This window comes from Mus caroli, chromosome 9 (genome assembly GCF_900094665.2).
Source record: "Mus caroli chromosome 9, CAROLI_EIJ_v1.1, whole genome shotgun sequence".
NCBI lineage: Eukaryota > Metazoa > Chordata > Mammalia > Rodentia > Muridae > Mus > Mus caroli.
Genome location: NC_034578.1, coordinates 59,639,854 through 59,658,275, shown reverse-complemented (window position 1 = coordinate 59,658,275; position 18,422 = coordinate 59,639,854). Strand labels below are relative to the sequence as shown.

General features: G+C 48.1%; 1 protein-coding gene across 1 annotated transcript in view; it reads left to right on the top strand.

The window, feature by feature from the left end:
* Positions 1 to 18,422, top strand: part of Coro2b (coronin 2B) — a 112,726-nt gene that overhangs the window by 47,142 nt on the left and 47,162 nt on the right. The window contains exon 2 of the mRNA XM_021171628.2: positions 2,069 to 2,269. Coding sequence (XP_021027287.2) covers positions 2,069 to 2,269 — 201 coding nt within the window. The remainder of the gene's footprint in view (positions 1 to 2,068; positions 2,270 to 18,422) is intronic.

The following is an 18,422-nucleotide window of genomic DNA, read 5'->3' as shown; positions in this document are numbered from 1 at the left end:
CATCAAAGGTCTGGAATATGTGTTTTTTTTCTTTTTTTTTTTTTTTTTACTCTGGAGTAAGCCAATACATTTATTGCAGTTATTTACAGGGGCGTGCATAGTGACTAATACAGGTACACCACTGGAATGTCAGCCCATAGGTAGCTTCACCAAAGAGCCACTCCCAGCATTTTTTTTAAATTAGGTATTTTCCTCAATTACATTTCCAATGCTATCCAAAAAGTCCCCAATACACTCCCCCCCCAGTCCCCCACCCACCCACCCCCACCCCTTGGCCCTGGCATTCCCCTGTACTGGGGCATATAAAGTTGGCAAGTCCAATGGGCTTCTCTTTCCAGTGATGGCCAACTAGGCCATCTTTTGATACAAATGCAGCTAGAGTCAAGAGCTCTGGGGTACTGGTTAGTTCATAATAATGATCCACCTATGGGGTTGCAGTTCCCTTTAGCTCCTTGGGTACTTTCTCTAGCTCCTCCATCGGGGGCCCTGTGATCCATCCAATAGCTGACTGTGAGCATCCACTTCTGTGTTTGCTAGGCCCCGGCATTGTCTCACAAGAGACAGCTATATCTGGGTCCTTTCAGCAAAATCTTGCTAGTGTATGCAATGGTGTCAGCTTTTGGAAGCTGATTATGGGATGGATCCCTGGATATGGCAGTCTTTAGATGGTCCATCCTTTCTTCACAGCTCCAAACTTTATCTCTGTAACTCTTTCCATGGGTATGGTGTTTTTTTTTCTAATGTATTAAAATAGACATACACCTGCTAAAATTAAACCTTCATCTCCCAGCACTTGGGAGGCAGAGGCAGGCAGATCTCTGTGAGTTCGAGGACAGCCTGGTCTACACAGTAAACTCCAGGACAGCCAGGGATGAATATTGAGGTTCTGTCTCAAACAAAACCAAGATTCCTTCTTGACATCTTGGCTAAGATCCAGTGCAGAGCTTGTGAGCCAGGTGTGTGGTCATTGCTCAGAGGCATAAACTGAGTGCCTGCTGGGTGTCGCCCAGGCTGAGCTCACTACAAGATTGGTATGGCTTCCCTGCAAAAGGCAACATCCCATAGAAGGCCCCCATAGATCCTCTGCTCACCCTCCAAATGCTTCAAAAGTCGAACCTGCTGACTGCTCAGAGCCTAGGCTGTGAATACTGGGTGCGGTCGGCTGAGGAGGGCCTTCTCCATTCTATAGGACAAGGATTCTCAAACTTCAGGGTGCTTCTGTGTCATTTGGGGGTGTGCAGGGGGACAAGGACACTGAGTCAGCTTGCTGAGTGTTGAACCACACTGCTAAAAGATTGCAGTGGATTCCTTCAGCCCAGAGTGGGACCCCGGAGCTGCATTTTCAAGAAATGACCCAGGAACTCAGTGACCTCCCACACCATCAGTGGTTCTGGCATAAATGATCGCTGAGCCCCACTTTGAAGACTTCATCCCAGACTCAAAGGTGCCTTCCCTTCCAGCACACTCAGTTGTGTGGCCTTGTCTTAGTCACTTAGCCTTTCTGTGCCTGATGAGGACAGTGTTGGTGGCAATGGTGAGAGCACACTCATTGGGGAGAGATTCTAAAAAATGTGGTGGCTTGCTTCCTTGAGCATAAGGTGATGCTCGCTCCGTCCCCGCCCCCCACCAACACCCCTTCCCCCTGTCACTGACATTGTCCTTAGTCATAAACAGGCAGCCTCCTTAACCTTCAGGGCTGAGTGAGATGAGTTTGGACAGTCAGGACACTGTCACATGTGTGGTTGGCTTACTGTATCGCATGTCATTATCATTGGTAGAGAGAGGACCCTACACTCTTTCTAGAAGATCTGTTGGGCATGTGGACCATATGCAGGAATGTTGTGAACACCCTCATGCCAGGCTCTGTGTCACCAAGACCTTCTAGGCAAGCAGCCAAGCACATGATAGGTCCCATGCTCTTGGTGGCTCCAACACCTCTCATCCATCCATGAAAATGGGTGGGCCCAAGGGACCTCTTGCTCCCCTCCCCTCTGACTCTCCAGTGCCCTGTCCAGCTCCTTCATAAAGTAGTAGTCAGCCTAACCCCACCTCTTCTGATCCCTTACAGATGTCCTGGCGACCGCAGTACCGCAGTTCCAAGTTTCGGAACGTGTACGGGAAAGCGGCCAACAGGGAGCACTGCTTTGACGGGATCCCCATCACCAAGAATGTACATGACAACCACTTCTGTGCAGTCAATGCCCGCTTCCTGGCCATAGTCACTGAGAGTGCAGGAGGTGGCTCCTTCCTCGTCATCCCCCTGGAGCAGGTAAGTGGCCCTGGTTGCCCTGAGATTCTGATTGAGAACAAGGCTGGACCTGGGAGGCTTGAGATCTGTTGGTCCCTGCCTGGAGGACTGGATCACACCTGTCTCTGGGGACAGCTTGGGCCCTGCCATTCGATCTCGGTGTCCATTTTGATATAGAGCTGGGGGACAGTAGGGACAGCTCTGGATACTTTTGGATCTGCATAAACCTGTACACTTAGGGAACTGCCCTCTGCTGGGAGGCTGGCTGCCATCTGCTGGGCCCTGGTGCCCACTTCCTGCCTGGAGGCTCTCACCACCGGGCTGCTTACGAGACTTCCACAGGTTAAACTCACAAAGCTTGCTGCTGCAATTTTGTCGGTTTTGTCAATGTAGCCATTCAGGCACAGTTCCAGGAGGCCCATGGGAGGTCACGTGCCTCAGGCAAAGTGCTTGCTGTCCGTTTTGCTTGTTTATGCCTGAGTTCCCATTCCTAGCCTGACTCATCCCAGCTCTGGGAGGAGGTACTCATATTAGAAAACACTGTTCTAGAAATGCAGTCAGCTGGTGGCGGGACAATTTCCAGGCTTTCCTCCCTTGGAGGGAGCACAGCTTTGGGGATGTATAGGACAGGTCTCTTTCCCACCACAGGGCCAGCTACAATGTCCCTGAGGACAGAGCTAGATCTCAGAAAGGTCTAAGGAGCAGTGACTTAGAGGCTGGAGATATGGGCTTTCCCACTGACCAGCCAAGTGGCCTTCTGGATGTCTCTCAACGTTTCTGCCCTTCATTTCCCTGTACTGATAAAGCAGGGTCATAGCTCCTCATCCTGCATTGGCCACATGGGTCTCTGTAGGACAGTCATGGATGTTGCCCAGGAGCTGCACTGGAGGTATATTGGTGACAGTCACTCTAGAGCTGCACAGTAGAGAAGGATTGCTGTTTTCTTAGTAAAGTCGTCAGCTCTGCTTATGGATTTCTGAGATGCAGCTTGCCTTGCCTTCCAGACCAGATCAGGTCTCTGTTATGGGGGCTAGCTCAACTCCTGACAGCAGTGTGGGCTTGTGGATCCCTGAGATGGGTGAGACAAACCCACTGCCTGCACCATGTCGCCTTCTGTACCATAACTCACAAGAGTCAACACTTAGTACCTTTATGTATACAAAAAGTTCTAGAGTGACGATATAAGGTGGGGGAGGGGGGAGGGGATAGGGAATGGAGGAAGGGAGAGGAGAGAGCCTGGCAGGTGGTGTACAACTATAATCCCAGAACCTGGGAGGTTGAAGCAGATGCATAAGTAAGATTTTTATCAAAGGAAGGGAGGGAGGAATGAAATAAAGAAGAGTGTTAGTATATCAGAAAAAGACATGGAAAACATTTTAAAGCTTTTGATGTTAATTTTAAAATTATATTTATTACTTTGAGTCTGTGTGCCTGTATGTGATGTGGGGATGTGTGTGTGTCTTTTTTGTGTCCATGTGATGTGTGTATGTGGTGTGTGTATGTGGTATGTGTATATGTGGGGGATGTGTGTGTGTGCAGTATGTATATATATGTGTGTGGTATGTGTATATGTATGCAGTGTGTGTATATGTGATGTGTTAGTGGTGTGTATGTTGTGTATGTGGTATATACATATAACATATATGGTATGTATATGTGTGTGTGTGTAGTGTGTATATATGTGTGTATATGTGGTCTGTGTGTGTATATGTGTGTATATATATGTGTAGTATATGTGTGTGTGTGAGATGTGTGTATGTGTGTGTATATGTGTGTATATATATATGTGTGGGGTGTGTGTGTGTGGTGTGTACGTGGTTTGTGTATGTGTGTAGTGTGTGTATATATATGTATGTGATGTTTTAGTGGTATGTATGTGATGTGTGTATATGGTGTGTACATATATGTATGGTACGTATGTGGTCTGTGTATGTATGTGGTGTGTGTGGTCTGTGTATGTGTATATATGTGTGTGTGTGTGGTGTGTGTGGTCTGTGTATGTATATATGTGTGTGTGTATGTGTTTGTATGTGGTGTATATGTATATGTGATGTGTTAGCAGTGTGTGTTTGTGTGTGTGTTAGAGTCTGAGCTATAATGCATGTGTGGGGTCAAAGTCACCTTTCAGAAGCCAGTTCCTTCCCTCTATCATATAGGTCCCAGGTAATGAATTCGGGTCATCAGTGGTTGGCATCAAGCCCCTTCATCCACTGAGTCACCTCACTGGCACTGGGAGAACCTTTTAAAAATCATGCTGTGTGCAAAGGCTTGGTATGTCAAAGCATCTCCCCAAACCGTCAGGGAAGCAATAGATACAATAGCATGTATTTTTAAACAACTAAGTTCCTGGACTACAGTGAGGCACTAAACAAAGTTAAAAGGAAACCCGTGCTCGAGCAGAAGGTTTTCAGTACATAACAAATGAAAGGTTGTATTTGGAACACAGAAAGTTCCAGAAGAATCAGTACAAAAGGAACGTGAACAAAAGACCTGTATAAGCAATTCACAGAAGACGGACATTTCCTAGAGACGGAGGAGGCTGTGGAGTGGAGAACACAGACTGTGTGTTATGTGAACCAGACTGACTGTGCAGCCCTGTGGAGAGAGAGCACCAGTAAGGTGCCAAGAGGTGCCAGAGACCCCCGTTCACCTCTGAAGACACATGGCTACCAGCCAGTGTTCCATCTCGACTGTCCAGCTGGACTGTCCTCAGGAGTATATACAACGTTAGCAGACATTTGTGGAAGCACAAGCCTGTGATCCCAGCACTGGGAAGAAGAGTGGGATACATACCAAGTTCCAGACCAGCTAGGACTATAGCAAAGCTGTGTCTTCAACTAACAAACAAACAAATGAGTAAATGAGATGTCACACATGGTAACACACATCTAGAATCCCAGGGCTTAGGAGGCTGAGGCAGGAGGATCACATGTCCATGCCTGACTAAGCTACACAGAGAGGTACTCAAATATGCAGATTAAAAGAAAAATTGAAACAGGGTCTCACTATGTATAACTCTGGCTGGGCAGGAATTTTTTATGTGAACCAGACTGACTTCAACTCACATTGATCTGCCTGTCTCTGCCTCCTAAATGCTGGGATTAAAGGTGTGTTCACCTTGTTTGCAGCATTTTTAACCTCCAGACATCACCACCACCACCACCACCACCACCACCACCATCACCATCAAATTCACCAGTTAAAAAAAAAAACTTCTCTGTCAAGTTGTGTCTTAGTGCTACATTGCTGTGAACACAGAGAGAGAGAGAGAGAGAGAGACAGACAGACAGACAGAGAGACAGAGAGACGGACAGAGAGACAGACAGAGAGAGAGAGAGAGAGAGAGAGGGAGAGAGAGAGCTGGACCTAGCATAGGCTTTTGAAACCTCAAAACCCACCCCCATACATCCTCCAATAAGGCCACACCTACTCCTCCTAAACCTATCCGAGTTCCACTCCCTGATGATTAAGCACTCAAATGCATGTGCTTATGAGAGCCATTCTTTTTTTTTTTTTAAAGATTTATTTATTTATTATATGTAAGTACACTGTAGCTGTCTTCAGACACTCCAGAAGAGGGCGTCAGATCTCATTACGGATGGTTGTGAGCCACCATGCGGTTGCTGGGATTTGAATTCCGGACCTTCGGAAGAGCAGTCGGGTGCTCTTACCACTGAGCCATCTCACCAGCCCCATGAGAGCCGTTCTTATGCAAACCATCACAAGTTGCTTAAACGCTTCCAAATTCTGTACTCTGTTCAGAGAAGTTGCCCTCCCTGAAAACTGATACATACACATTCTCACACACACACACACACACACACACACACCCTCTCAACTTCATCTGTTTACCTTCCTGGGGTACCACTCATGGGGAACAGGTACCCTGATTCACAGGCATGCTGTCATAGTGAAATTTTGCATGCACCCTGCAGGCCTGGCTCCCTTCTGTACTCTTCAAGACAGCCCTATTCAGCACAGTCTCCGATCACTTTCCGCACTTGCGGATGAGAGGAATTCTAAAAGGCTTTCCTGTGCATGGATTATATCTGTCATCTGTGAGCATGTTCATCACAAACATGAAATCGGCTTGGGCTGGGGATGTAGCTCAATTGGCAGGATGCTTGTCCAGAGTGCAGGAGGCCTTGGTCTCAGTACCCAGGGCTGCATGGACACAGTGTGGTGGCTCACAGCACAGGCTTGTAGTCCCGGTTCCCCAGAGGTGGGAGGATCAGAAGTTCAAGGTTATTCTCTGCTACAGAAAGAGTCTGAGGCTACCCTGGACTATATGAGACCCTCTCTTCCAAACTAGAATCTTTAAAATATGTATCAATGAAGTAAAGTCATAGCAAATTCATTTCATGTTTCATGTCCTGGGAGACATGTTTTTATGAAAAACAATATTTTAGTGAGAAATAGTTAAAAATAGTAAAAAAAAAAATAGCCAAAAAAGTTATCGGGGGGTTATGAGTGAGGCTGGGTGGTAGAGCCTAGCGTGTAGAAGGCTCTGGGTTAGATTCCCAGCACTGGAAAAAAAAGTGAATGAGAAGAAAATCATTGTTTTCTACTTTTCCAAATCCCTCTGGCTTGACGGAGCACAGCTGGACTCTCACCTCTGCTTCTGCATTCAGCCCTTTGTTGTATCGCATGAGAAGTTGCTAGGCCAGCCTGGTCTACAAAGTGAGTGCCAGGACAGCCAGGGCTACACAGAGAAACCCTATCTCAAAAAAAAAAAAAAAAAAAAAAAAANAAAAAAAAAAAAAAAAAAAAAAAAAAAAAAAAAGAAGAAGAAGAAAAGAAAACCCATGCCAGGCGTGGTGGCGCACGCCTTTAATCCCAGCACTCGGGAGGCAGAGGCAGGCGGATTTCTGAGTTCGAGGCTAGCCTGGTCTACAAAGTGAGTTCCAGGACAGCCAGGGCTATACAGAGAAACCCTATCTCAAAAAACCAAAAAAATAAAAAATAAAAAAAGAAAAATAAAAAGAAAACCCATATACTCTTGAGAGACTAGGCAAACAGGAATGTGGTGTTTGAAGGCTATGCCGAAGGCAGTTTTGATTTCATGAATTCCCTGAAAAGTCTTGGTTTTTATTTACATTTTATTTATTTATGGGAGGAGCCTGCAGGTGCCTTGGTGTGCACCTGAAGGTTAGAGGACAACCTACCATAGCTGGTTTTCTTTCGACATCATGTGGACCCAGAAATCAAACTGAGTGCCTTGAGTAGCTAAGACATCGAATTGGTTCCTGGGAAGGTCTTGAGAAGCCCAGTCGACCTCAGACCACATTTTGGAAATCACCCATGCAGAAGGACACTAATGAAAGAAAACTATTTGTGATTTGTAAAAAAGCATGGTTGGTTTCATTAGAAACACCAATGTACCAGAGATAGTGGCACACACCTTTAATCCCAGCACATGGGAAGCAGAGGCAGGTGGATCTCTGTGAGTTTGAAGCCAGCCTGGTCTACAGTGTGAGTGCAAGACAGCCAGGGCTACACAGAGAAACCCTGTTTCAGGAAGGGGAAACAACACAAAACACTTATATATCTAGAAAAACTAAAAGGGGGCTGGTGAGATGGCTCAGTGGGTAAGAGCACCCGACTGCTCTTCCGAAGGTCCAGAGTTCAAATCCCAGCAACCACATGGTGGCTCGCAACCATCTGTAATGAGATCTGACTCCCTCTTCTGGTGTGTCTGAAGACAGCTACAGTGTACTTACATATAATAAATAAAATATTATATATAAAAAAAGAAAAACCAAAAGGACGTTACTCAGTGATGAGTTCTACTTTTAAATTTTTTCTTCTCTCTCTATGATGTTGTTTTATAATGAGCACTTAAAGCATTCAGGAGTAGAAAAAGCATTGTATAGGGGGGAAAAATGGAGAGCTGAGAATATAACTCAGCTGGGCAAGTGTGCCTAGCATGCAAGAGCTCGTGGTCCATCCCTTGGTGGTACATGGGAGATGGAAAAGTTCAAAATCATCCTTGGCTACATAAAAAGTTTGAGGCCAGCCCTGTCGGAATTCAGGGAGGCCAGCCCCACCTTCCATGCATGAAAACGGAGGCTGCAGAGACAGCAGGAGCTGGATCCAAGGTCAGCAGCTTCCAGAGCTGCTCATCAAAGCCAGCTCTCCTACTTCTGCATCCACAACTGCAGTACCGTGATGCCGACTGCTGATGGACAGTCCCTTTTGGCTCTGGGTGGGTCTGGAGGAGGGGCCAGTCTTCTCAGACTCTTGTTCAGCCTCTGCTATGGTAGCCAGCAGCTGATTTTTTCTGGTTAACATGCAGCTCCCGGCTCCCACCTCTCAGGAGCAGAATGTTAAGCTGCAGATGGACCAGTAGTCAGCGCCCTGATTGCCTGGCTCAGCGGTTGGGGCTTCATGAATATTGCAGGACCTAGGCACTGTGCCCAGCACCTCATTAACCATCCAGCCACCCAGTGCCACACCCCTTTATTGCTGCACTCTCCAGGGCTGAACCAAACCCCAAGAAGACCTGGGCTGGAAGCACAGGTCCCTGCCAGCCACCAAGTGTCAGCTGGAGGGAAGGAAGGACCCTAGCCTGGATGCCAAGTGTCTAAGTTTTCCCCAGAGCCAAACAGGAGCTGTACAGCTGTCTCCTGTACTTTTTGAGAGTGTAACACACTGTGAAAATGCTGTTGTTTTTTTTTTTTCCATTTTACAGAGGAAGAGACAAAGGCACAAAGAAATGGACTTCCCAATTCTGCACAGTACATAGCCCAAATTTAAACCCCCAGATGTCTCAGATGCATGCATAGTCACCTCACAAAGGGTTAGAAAGCACTTTGCAGTCTTCGCCTGTATTACTGTGATTGGAATACAGAATTCTTGCTGCCTGGCTCTATGGAAGCCACTGAGCAGAGATAGGAATTGAATCCAGCTGTTGGGCAAGCCAGAGGTCTCCATATCTGAATACACCTTTCTATGACAGCTCCAGTTTGTATATTCTACACCAGAACAGAGGCAGTCTGTCTATCATCCATTCCAAAATTTAGTTGTGTCTCTCTGGGCAAGTTGTCAGCCTTGTCTCTCTCATTATCTCTTTCTTCATATTTGTATACCTTATGAATCTCTCTCCTGCCAGGTGGTGTTTGGCTTTAATCCCAGCACTTGGGAGGCAGAGGCAGGCAGATCTCAGAGTTCAAGGCCAGCGTGGTCTACAGAGCAGTTCCAGGACAGCCAGGGCTACACAGAGAAACCCTGCCTTGGGGGAGGTGTGTGTCTTTCTCCTGTCTCTTTCTTCACTTTCCTTATTATTGTGTCTGTGAATTGGGGATTTCCAAATATCCAAAGCCACTGAGTCTCACCTTTCTCCTGAGCTATTTACAGTGTATAAGTGCAGGTTCCTTCCTGCAATCCGAGGTACAGAAGTGATCCTATAATGTACAGTATAAATGCCCCTGCCAGTGTTACTCCGGGGAGCTTCTACCAGAGGCCAGGGGACCAGGTGGGGGAATGAAGCATTAGTGCCAATTGACAAGGAGAGACAGGGAAGGGGTCCTGGAGAGGAAGTCAGACAAGTTGACTTAAGTCCTTCAGCCACAGTGCAAGGACTGGGTCCTCAGGACTATGCTGGGAGTCTTGAATTCATGTGCCTTCAGATCTGGTCTTCCAAAGACCTTGTGGGTATCCCATAGGTGGATCTGGTGGGTGGGCCTCACCAGATGGGCCGTGCACCTGGCTCCAGGCATCATTCTTCGTCAGGTGGATAAGCATTTGGATTTGAATCAATAGTGCTCCCACTAGTGGGTAACAATGGTGGGGTGTGATTGCACCCTCCATACACAGGAGCCTCTGGCTGACATATCCTCAGCTGTCATTCATCTCTGGGTGGGGCCAAACTCACAGCTTCACTGCCGCCTGCTCAACATGCCATGGCGCAGTCTGCTGAGACGTTGCTTCCTTCTGGTTTTGGGTATCAGGGAAATGCAACCCACAACCTGTGACCTGGGTTTCACTGGTCTAAGTCAGCTTGGACTATGTTACGTGATACTCCTGCCTCTATCTCCCAAGTGCTGAGATTGTAGATCTAGCATACGGAGCCTGACTCCATGATCTCCTCTTGGCTTTTCTTTGTCTATGATCTTGGGAGGAAGCACAATCCACCCGGCAGTTGGAGGTCAGTAGAGCTCTGGAGCAGGGGAGCAGCTCAGATGGCTCCAGGGGCAGACACCTGTTCCAGTCTCTGTCATGCCACTCAGGTGCTGGGTGACCTCCAGAGTCACTTCCTATGCCCTGGTCTTTCTGCCCACAAATTGATAAAATTGCACCCCATGATCTGTAGAACTCAATGTAGCTCTTACATTCTGGCATTTGCTAACCCCATTTTATTCAAAGATGCCTTCACCAGTGTTGCAAGTCGGTGTTGTACAGTCCACAATGATGGCTGCTCCTCTCAAGACCAATCTCAAATGCCAGCTCTGTGAAACCTTTCCTGCCCAATACTCAGCTGCAGATAGTCTGTCTCCTCTGCCAGAGCACTTGCCTGACTCTATTCACCGTATAGTTATACCATCTACCCGTTCACCCATCCACCCACCCATCTACCAGTTCACCCATCCACCCACCCATCTACCCGTTCACCCATCCACCCACCCATCTACCNCACCCATCCACCCACCCATCTACCAGTTCACCCATCCACCCACCCATCTACCCGTTCACCCATCCACCCACCCATCTACCAGTTCACCCATCCACTCACCCATTTACTCAACCCCACCCCACATACCCAGTCATCCCTCCATCCAGATCCATCCAGTAAATACTTATTGAGCACCCACTATATTTCAGTCACAGCTCTTACCCAGTCATGGTGGCACATGCCTATAATTCTAGCATTCAGAAGGCAGGCAGATCTCGGTGAGTCTGAGGCCAGCCTGGTCTACAGAGTGAGCTCCAGATCAGAGTAAGACCCTGCCAAAACCAAACAAGAAACAGTTCCTACACCAGGGATGAGTGTAAAGAAGGCCGGGTCCCTATCCACATGCAGTTCAGTCTAGTTGACTGCTGTGGAAGTGAGGACGTGTCTAATTTGCACAGTGGCAAAGGACCAGCAATGGATAGGTTCACACCTGGCACCTTGCACTGACCTGAGGCTGGACCCAGAGGTAAGGTTCCTACCTCCCCTTACAGACTGCCTGCTGACCCAGCAGCAGGCTTTACTATGGAGTCATCTAAAAGCCACTGAGCCAGGCAGCACCATGGCTCAGAGCCTGCTAAGATACCCAGCCTACTGCCAAGGACCACAGTGAGGTCACCCTTCCTGCTGCCCCAAACCTCTTCATGCAAGATCTTGTTAGCTTACCACCCCCTCCCCTAAATTAGGTCTGAACTACTTCCCATTTAGACAGCCACCCACTCCCACCCTCCCTTCTCCCAGGGAATTCAGAGAGCTTTTCCAAATCCATTTCCCCATCTTTCCTCAGTCATCCTTTGTTCTTCAAGCTGCCTTCCTTCCTCTTGGTGCAATTTGCATCTCAAAGCTTGTGACAGGCTGAGTACAGTAGGTGACTTTGGAAAAGGGGGAGACTTGGGGAGAGAGAGAGAGAGAGAGAGAGAGAGAGAGAGAGAGAGAGAGAGACTGCATTGCATTAGAAGTCCCAACTTCACGGCATTCGTCTGAGGCCTGAGATCGACAGCTTTGTGTTTTTCCCTTTTTTGGAAGAATAGCTGCTTATTTTGGGAGGAGGGGGAGGGAAGGCAAGCCCTTCCTCAGAGATGGAAGTGTCTCTCATTCATTCTACTTCAGTTATGAGTGAGATGAGGTACTCTCTGGATTTGGGGGTGCCCAGGACAGGGATGCAGTGTGGCTAGAGAGTATTCGGGGGAATCTGAGAATTTGTCTGCTGAGCCAGCCCCTGTACCAAAAAGGCCTTCTCATCTTCCCATTCCCCACAAAGCCAAAGTCTAGAAGCAATAGCACCTGCCTCCCAGGGACCATGAACCTGCAGTGCTGAATGCAGATTGTGGATGCTCCCTCTGCCCAGGGCTCGGGCCTGGACGTGAAGCCTTTTCCTAGTCTGATTTACTCCCCATTTTCTGAGGCATTTGGGGGTCATAGCCCCAATCCCTAGTTGTACTACCCTAGCTACTTTGCCTCAGTTTCCCTGTGTGTAAACCCTAGTGTTCCTTGTTTCTCAGTGTGTCATGATGATTAAATGAGGTGTTACATAAAACGTCTGACACCCAGTCTGCCGCACGGCGTGTGCTCAATAACCAGGAGCTACCGCGATGCAGACTTCTGCTCATCCCCTCTCCCAGCCATGGCCACTGAGCTTTGGTGGGGTTTGAAGCCAGGAAAGGGGAGGCCTGACTGGAACAGTCCCCAAGGATCTCTGTCCATGGGAACTCACCGCCCAGAGAAGCATACATACACGCGAATCCATTTTTGTCTGAAGGGGGATTGCAGAGAGGGAGTTAAGGGCTCCATGATCATGGCTGCCATGGCTGGATGCTGGAAATGGAAGGTTTGAGGAGCCTGGTGGTGCCCCTGCAGGGTGAGCTTCTTTTAGGAGTGGCTGCCTGGTCGCCTGGCTTACAAGGTTAGGGCACAGAAGGGCTTTAGTGCAGCCTCTGGGTGCAGTCCTCAGGCCTGTGCTTCCATCCTATTGCACGATGGTGGGTGGGAGAAAAGGGGTGGAGTCAGGGCCTCTCTGAACCTACACACGGCGGCCAATCCTGAATCTGACCCGAGTTGGAGATTCTCTGTTCTGAGATTCTCTGCCTGATGCCACCGCAGGATCCTCCCTGTGCACCTCACTGAGTCCCAGTCTGACCCCCCCAAGAGGTGTGTGGTCTTGAAGAGTGCATGGCACACCTGGGCACTCCCTGTTTCCTTTCCAGGAATTCTGTCCTCGATCCCTTCTGAGAGTTCCATGTCCCTCTACAAAGGTGTTAGAGAGGATGGTATCTTCTCCAGGGAGCGTGCACTAGGCTAAGGTTAGGAGTCCCAAAGGAGTTGCTGACGAAATTCCAGATACCAGTGAATTGTGCCACCTGGGCGGCCATCCCCAGCCCCTGGGAGAGAGAGACAGAGAACATGCATGCACACAGACTCACCACCCACTCCACCTGAGCCTCAGCGGCCCCAGTTCCTCATCCCAGAGTTTCAAGGAACGAAAGTGACATAGGCTTTACACGGGTAGGGTGGAAACTGAACATCTTCCCAGGGCCCCATGGGCCCTGAGGCCTCAGCAAGACTTCTACCCTGTTCCTTCCCTGACAGCAAACAATAGATGCCTGTGTGCCTCTCCTGAGAACACCCAGGCCAGGGCTAGCCTGGGGGCACTTTCCATTTCTGGATGTCCCTCCTCAGGCCCCTGCCCCCACTTCCATCCCAAGGCTTTTAAAGTCATCCTGACTTGTTGGGGGAGAAGAATGGGTCAGGGCATCCACAACCTCTCAAAATAAATGCTTGCTCTGAGCCATCCGCTCTTTCGATTCTCCTCTGCCCCCTCCCAGTTGTACTCATCAAAGACCTTGATTTTTAGTTGCTAAGCAACTTGTGCCTAAATTTCCAAGTGGGTCTTCAGGTGAATACAGGAGGAAGAAGACAAGGAAGCAGTGTTTAAAATGATATAGTTTATGTGTGAAGATGCCAAGGCCCTGAGAAGGTGGGAGACTTGGTGGAGGTTGCACAGCTAGTTAGTGTGTGTGAGAGTAAGTGTGTGTGTGTGTGTGTGTGTGTGTGTGTGTGTGTAGGCCAGAGGTTGATACCAGGTATCTTCCTCAACTCCTCTCTATTATTTGTATGTAGAAATGGGGAGAGGCATGTCTCTTACTTAACCTGGAGCTAGGCTAGACCGGCTAGCTAGCAAGCCACAGGCAGTTTCCTGTCTCTGCCTCTCTAGCCCTGAGATTACGGGTGCTCACCACCACTTCCAATAGTCACATGGGGCTTGAACTCAGGTTCTTATGTTTTATGAACTCACTCATTTCCCCAGCCCCTGGCCTTTACTATGAGAGGCACCCAAGTGGCACCAGCACTCTGGGGACCTTTCTTATTAAAGTGCCATCTGCCTCAATAGGAAGGAGTGGGATGTGCCCATTGGGAATCAGGCATAGACCCTTTGGCATTCTAAATAAGTTGCAGAGCTTTCCATAGAACAAAGTTGAAAGAGCATAAACCAGACGAACAGAAGGAAAGAAACAGGCTCCATTCAAGAAGCCATTATATGTGTACCAGCCCAACGAACATACAAGGTAGACCTTTCACTGTGGTATGCTAAAGAACTTCAAATGATCGGTAAGAGGCAGGGGCAGGGGGCTGGAGAGAGGGCTCAATGGTTAAGAGCACCGACTGCTCTTCTGAAGGTCCTGAGTTCAAAGCCCAGCAACCACATGGTGGCTCACAACCATCCGTAATGAGATCTGATGCCCTCTTCTGGTGTATCTGAAGACAGCTACAGTGTAGTTAGATATAATAATAAATAAATCTTAAAAAAAAAAAAAGAGGCAGGGGCATAGCTCAGTGGTAAAGTGCTTGCCAGGCCTGGCGTTTGTGGGGCTTTGGGTCCAATCACTAACACTGACAATGAGAGAGAGAGAGAGAGAGAGAGAGAGAGAGAGAGAGAGAGAGAATAAACAGTATTTTGAAGCCATAGCAGAATATGACCTGAATATTTTATGCTGCCTACCAATGGAACTGTCACAGCCTCTGCCAATCTCAGAGGGTTGTTCCTATATTTATAAATAAAAATGTATGAGACTTCAGGGCAACGCTTAAGAAAACATACCTTCCATTTTCCTCAGAAAACTCATCGGTGTTAATGAGGAGTGTTTGTTGACCCACCCAAGTTAAATGCCCCAGAAACAATCTCGGATAGGACATCCCTCAATAACACAGAGACTGCCAGAGATGCCCTAGATGAAGGATTGTGGGAAGGTAGCATGGATGGTCTCAGTGCCCCACACCCCAGAAGTGTCCCAAGATGCAGAGCTGACTGGCAGTCAGAAAGCCTGACTTTTCTCTTGGGTTCTTTGGAGCCTTGGGTGAGTCCTTTATCCCTCTGGGCTTCAATTTCCCTCTCTACAGAGTGAGTGCGGTGGTCACTCCAGGGTCTCACTGGCTCTGAAATCCTGGAAATCTGCGTTTCTCCTTCCCGGAGAGACAAAGCCCAGAAGCATGGGTGTTTGCGCACCCTGGACCGCTGAGTAGGAACAGCTGGGGCCAGGCTGGCTGTCTCCCAATTGTTCAAGGGAATGGAGGAGGGCTAGATAGGGACCTCTCCAAAGTGACAGCTGGGTGAGCCTGGCTGGGGGCCTGGGCCACGCCTGCCATCTGGGCCTCCTTCCTGCCTTCCCTGTAGGGCGGTGGGGGTGTGGACCAGGCCAGGGCCAGACTGCAGCCTGGAGGAGGGGAGTGCCAGTCTGCTGGCTCGAGAATGTTAACTCTGTCATCCAGGTCTTATACAATTCTGGAGAGGAAGGGACCCGCCATCCCAGGTCCAGTTAGGCCACTTGGTCAGTGGGTAACTTCTGGGGACTGATCCTCTCCTTCCGCTGTGTGGGTTCCACTCCAGGAATCTAACTCAAGTCTTTAGGCCTGGCTGTAAGTGTGTTTACTGACTCTGAGTCTTCTCAGAGTCACACACAGCCCTTCCCCATCAGCAGAAGTGCCACCACCTGGAACCCCGGCTACTCACACCCAGCCCTGGTTTCTAGATGCAGAACCTTCTTCATGTAGCTTAATCCTCAAAAGCAAAGCACTCAGGTCCTCCATGGGAGGCTTCCCCAAGGTTTACACACACACACACACACACACACACACACACACACACAGAGACAGAGACAGAGAGAGAGAGAGAGAGAGACAGAGGTTTTTTTTTTTTTACTTACAATAGCTTGACTTAAGATTTTTTTTGTAATGTGTGGGCTGGCAAGTTAGCTCAGCAAGTAAAAGGGCTTGTCCCCAAACCTGACAACTTGAGTTCAATCCCTGGGACCCATATGGTGGAAGGAGAGGACTGATTCCTGAAAGCCGTCCTCTGACATCACACTGTGCATAGGTGTCCACATCACACAAAGTAAACAAACAAATAAATGGGAAAACAAGTAACATTTTTTTTTAACTTCATGTGCTCAGAGGAACCTCTGCTCCAGGGTTGTAATTCTGAGCTTTCTCTGTTTTGTTTTGGTTTTGGTTTTTTATTTTATTTTATTTACTTGGTTTTTCGAGACAATGATTCTCTCTATAGCCCTGGCTGTCCTGGAACTTACTTTGTAGACCAGGCTGGCCTCGAACTCAGAAAACCCCCTGCCTCTGCCTCCCAAGTGCTGGGATTAAAAGCGTGCGCCACCACTGCCCGGCGCTTTCTCTGTGAAGCAGGTCTATTGCTACTGCAGCCTGCATCTTGTGACCACCAAGGAGACTCCAGTGTAGCATGTGGCTAAGCTGTGATATTCAAGGGGTCTGGCATGAAGGGGCACCTGCACACATGCGCCCTTTTTACACAGACATCTTGTTCTCTCTGCATCTTGCCTTCTTTCTAGATACACTTGGCTCTCTGGGTAATAGTACTGAGGGGTTAGCTCAGCTCAGGATTTCAGTGAAGGAAAAGGGTGACTGGCCACATGACAGAACAACTTGCCAGGCTGATTCTTTTCCTTCTGGAGTATATTAAAAACTCTCCGTATATCTCTTTTTAAAATAAGTTGTTATTTAGTATATGTGTATGTGGGCAGGTGCACACCGGGATACCAAGTATAGAGGCCAGAAGAGGATGTGGGTGTCCTGTATTCCCATTGTTCCTTTTATTCTCTTGAGAGAGGGTCTTTCACTGAATTTGGGGTTAGGCTGGTAGCCAGCAAATTCCAGTCATCCTCCTGTCTCCATGCACACCCATACCACTGGGGTTACAGGCTTGTGTGCTTTTTTTTTTTTTTCTGGCTTTTTGCACAGGTGCTGAGGATTTGAACTCAGGTCCTCATGCTTGCACAGCAACTTTTCCTACCCACTAAGCCAGCTCCCCTGACCCGTATAAGTCTTATGCATTCCTTGTTTCATTTGCCATTTGGTTATCTTTTACTGCTGTGTCGGCTCATTGGTGATTGCGTCTTTGAAAGTCATGGGTTAAAGTACACCAGTATTAATATGTTGCTGGATTTACTAATTGTTTATGGTAATTTTGTGTGTGGGTTTTTTTTTTTTTTTTGAGTTTTCTCCGGATCCTGGCATTTGCAAGTAGAGGCAGCTCTGCCGCTTCCCTAACTTTTATCATCTTTTTCTTTTCTAATTGCATGGGCTGGTGTCTCAAGCACTGTGGCGATGGCCAGCTCCTAACTTTGATTGCAATGCATTGTTTACCTATCAGGCATGGGTGAGAAAGATAGATATGTACCTCAACATTTTATCGTTGATGTTTCAAGCACTCTGCAATGTCTGGAGGATTTTATAGTGAGCACCATCTAAATTCTACCTTAAACAATTTTCTATACTTGTCAGTGCCAGTGTCAATGTGTTTGAAGACGGGCAGAGTCTTTTTTCAAAAATTATTATTAATTTATTTATTTTACTTGCATGAGGTGTGTGTGTGTGTGCGCGCATGAGGACATACTGTGTCAGAGGACAGCTGTGGAAACCCATTCTCTCCTTTACTCTGTGGGTGAGCCTTCATCTGTGTCATTTCATCTTCCCAGAGGTAGGGTCTTAAAGACAGTTTCCTTAGGGACATTTCCTGTGGTTGACCCAGTCCTGGAATGTGATAAGTCATCAGGCTTCACTCAAATATGTGGGTACCAAGTGAGGCCATGGGGAGCGTAGTGCTTCACCCTGGGAATGGAAGGTATGTTGTGTCAGAAGTAGAGCCTGGGCTTCGGAAAAGATGGCGTGAAGTAATATTCAGGGGACAGGGGATGAGGGAACCTTCCCCCTCTCTGGAGTATTCTGAGCTTCTGCACAGCTAGGGCTAGGAGACTTGGGGAGTGGGCATGGAACATTCCAGAAGCTCAGCTCTCTCTGCCTGGGCAGCTGGTGGGAACTTCCTGTCTTCACTTGCTTCCCTTCCCCTGTGACTCCCCAGCTGATTCTCTTGGCAAAATCCCAAAGACAAGGAAGTGGCCTGAGGGTCTTCCAGCCTCTCTTAGTGAACTTGCCATGACTCGTGTGTGTGTGTGTGTGTGTGTGTGTGTGTGTGTGTGTGTGTGT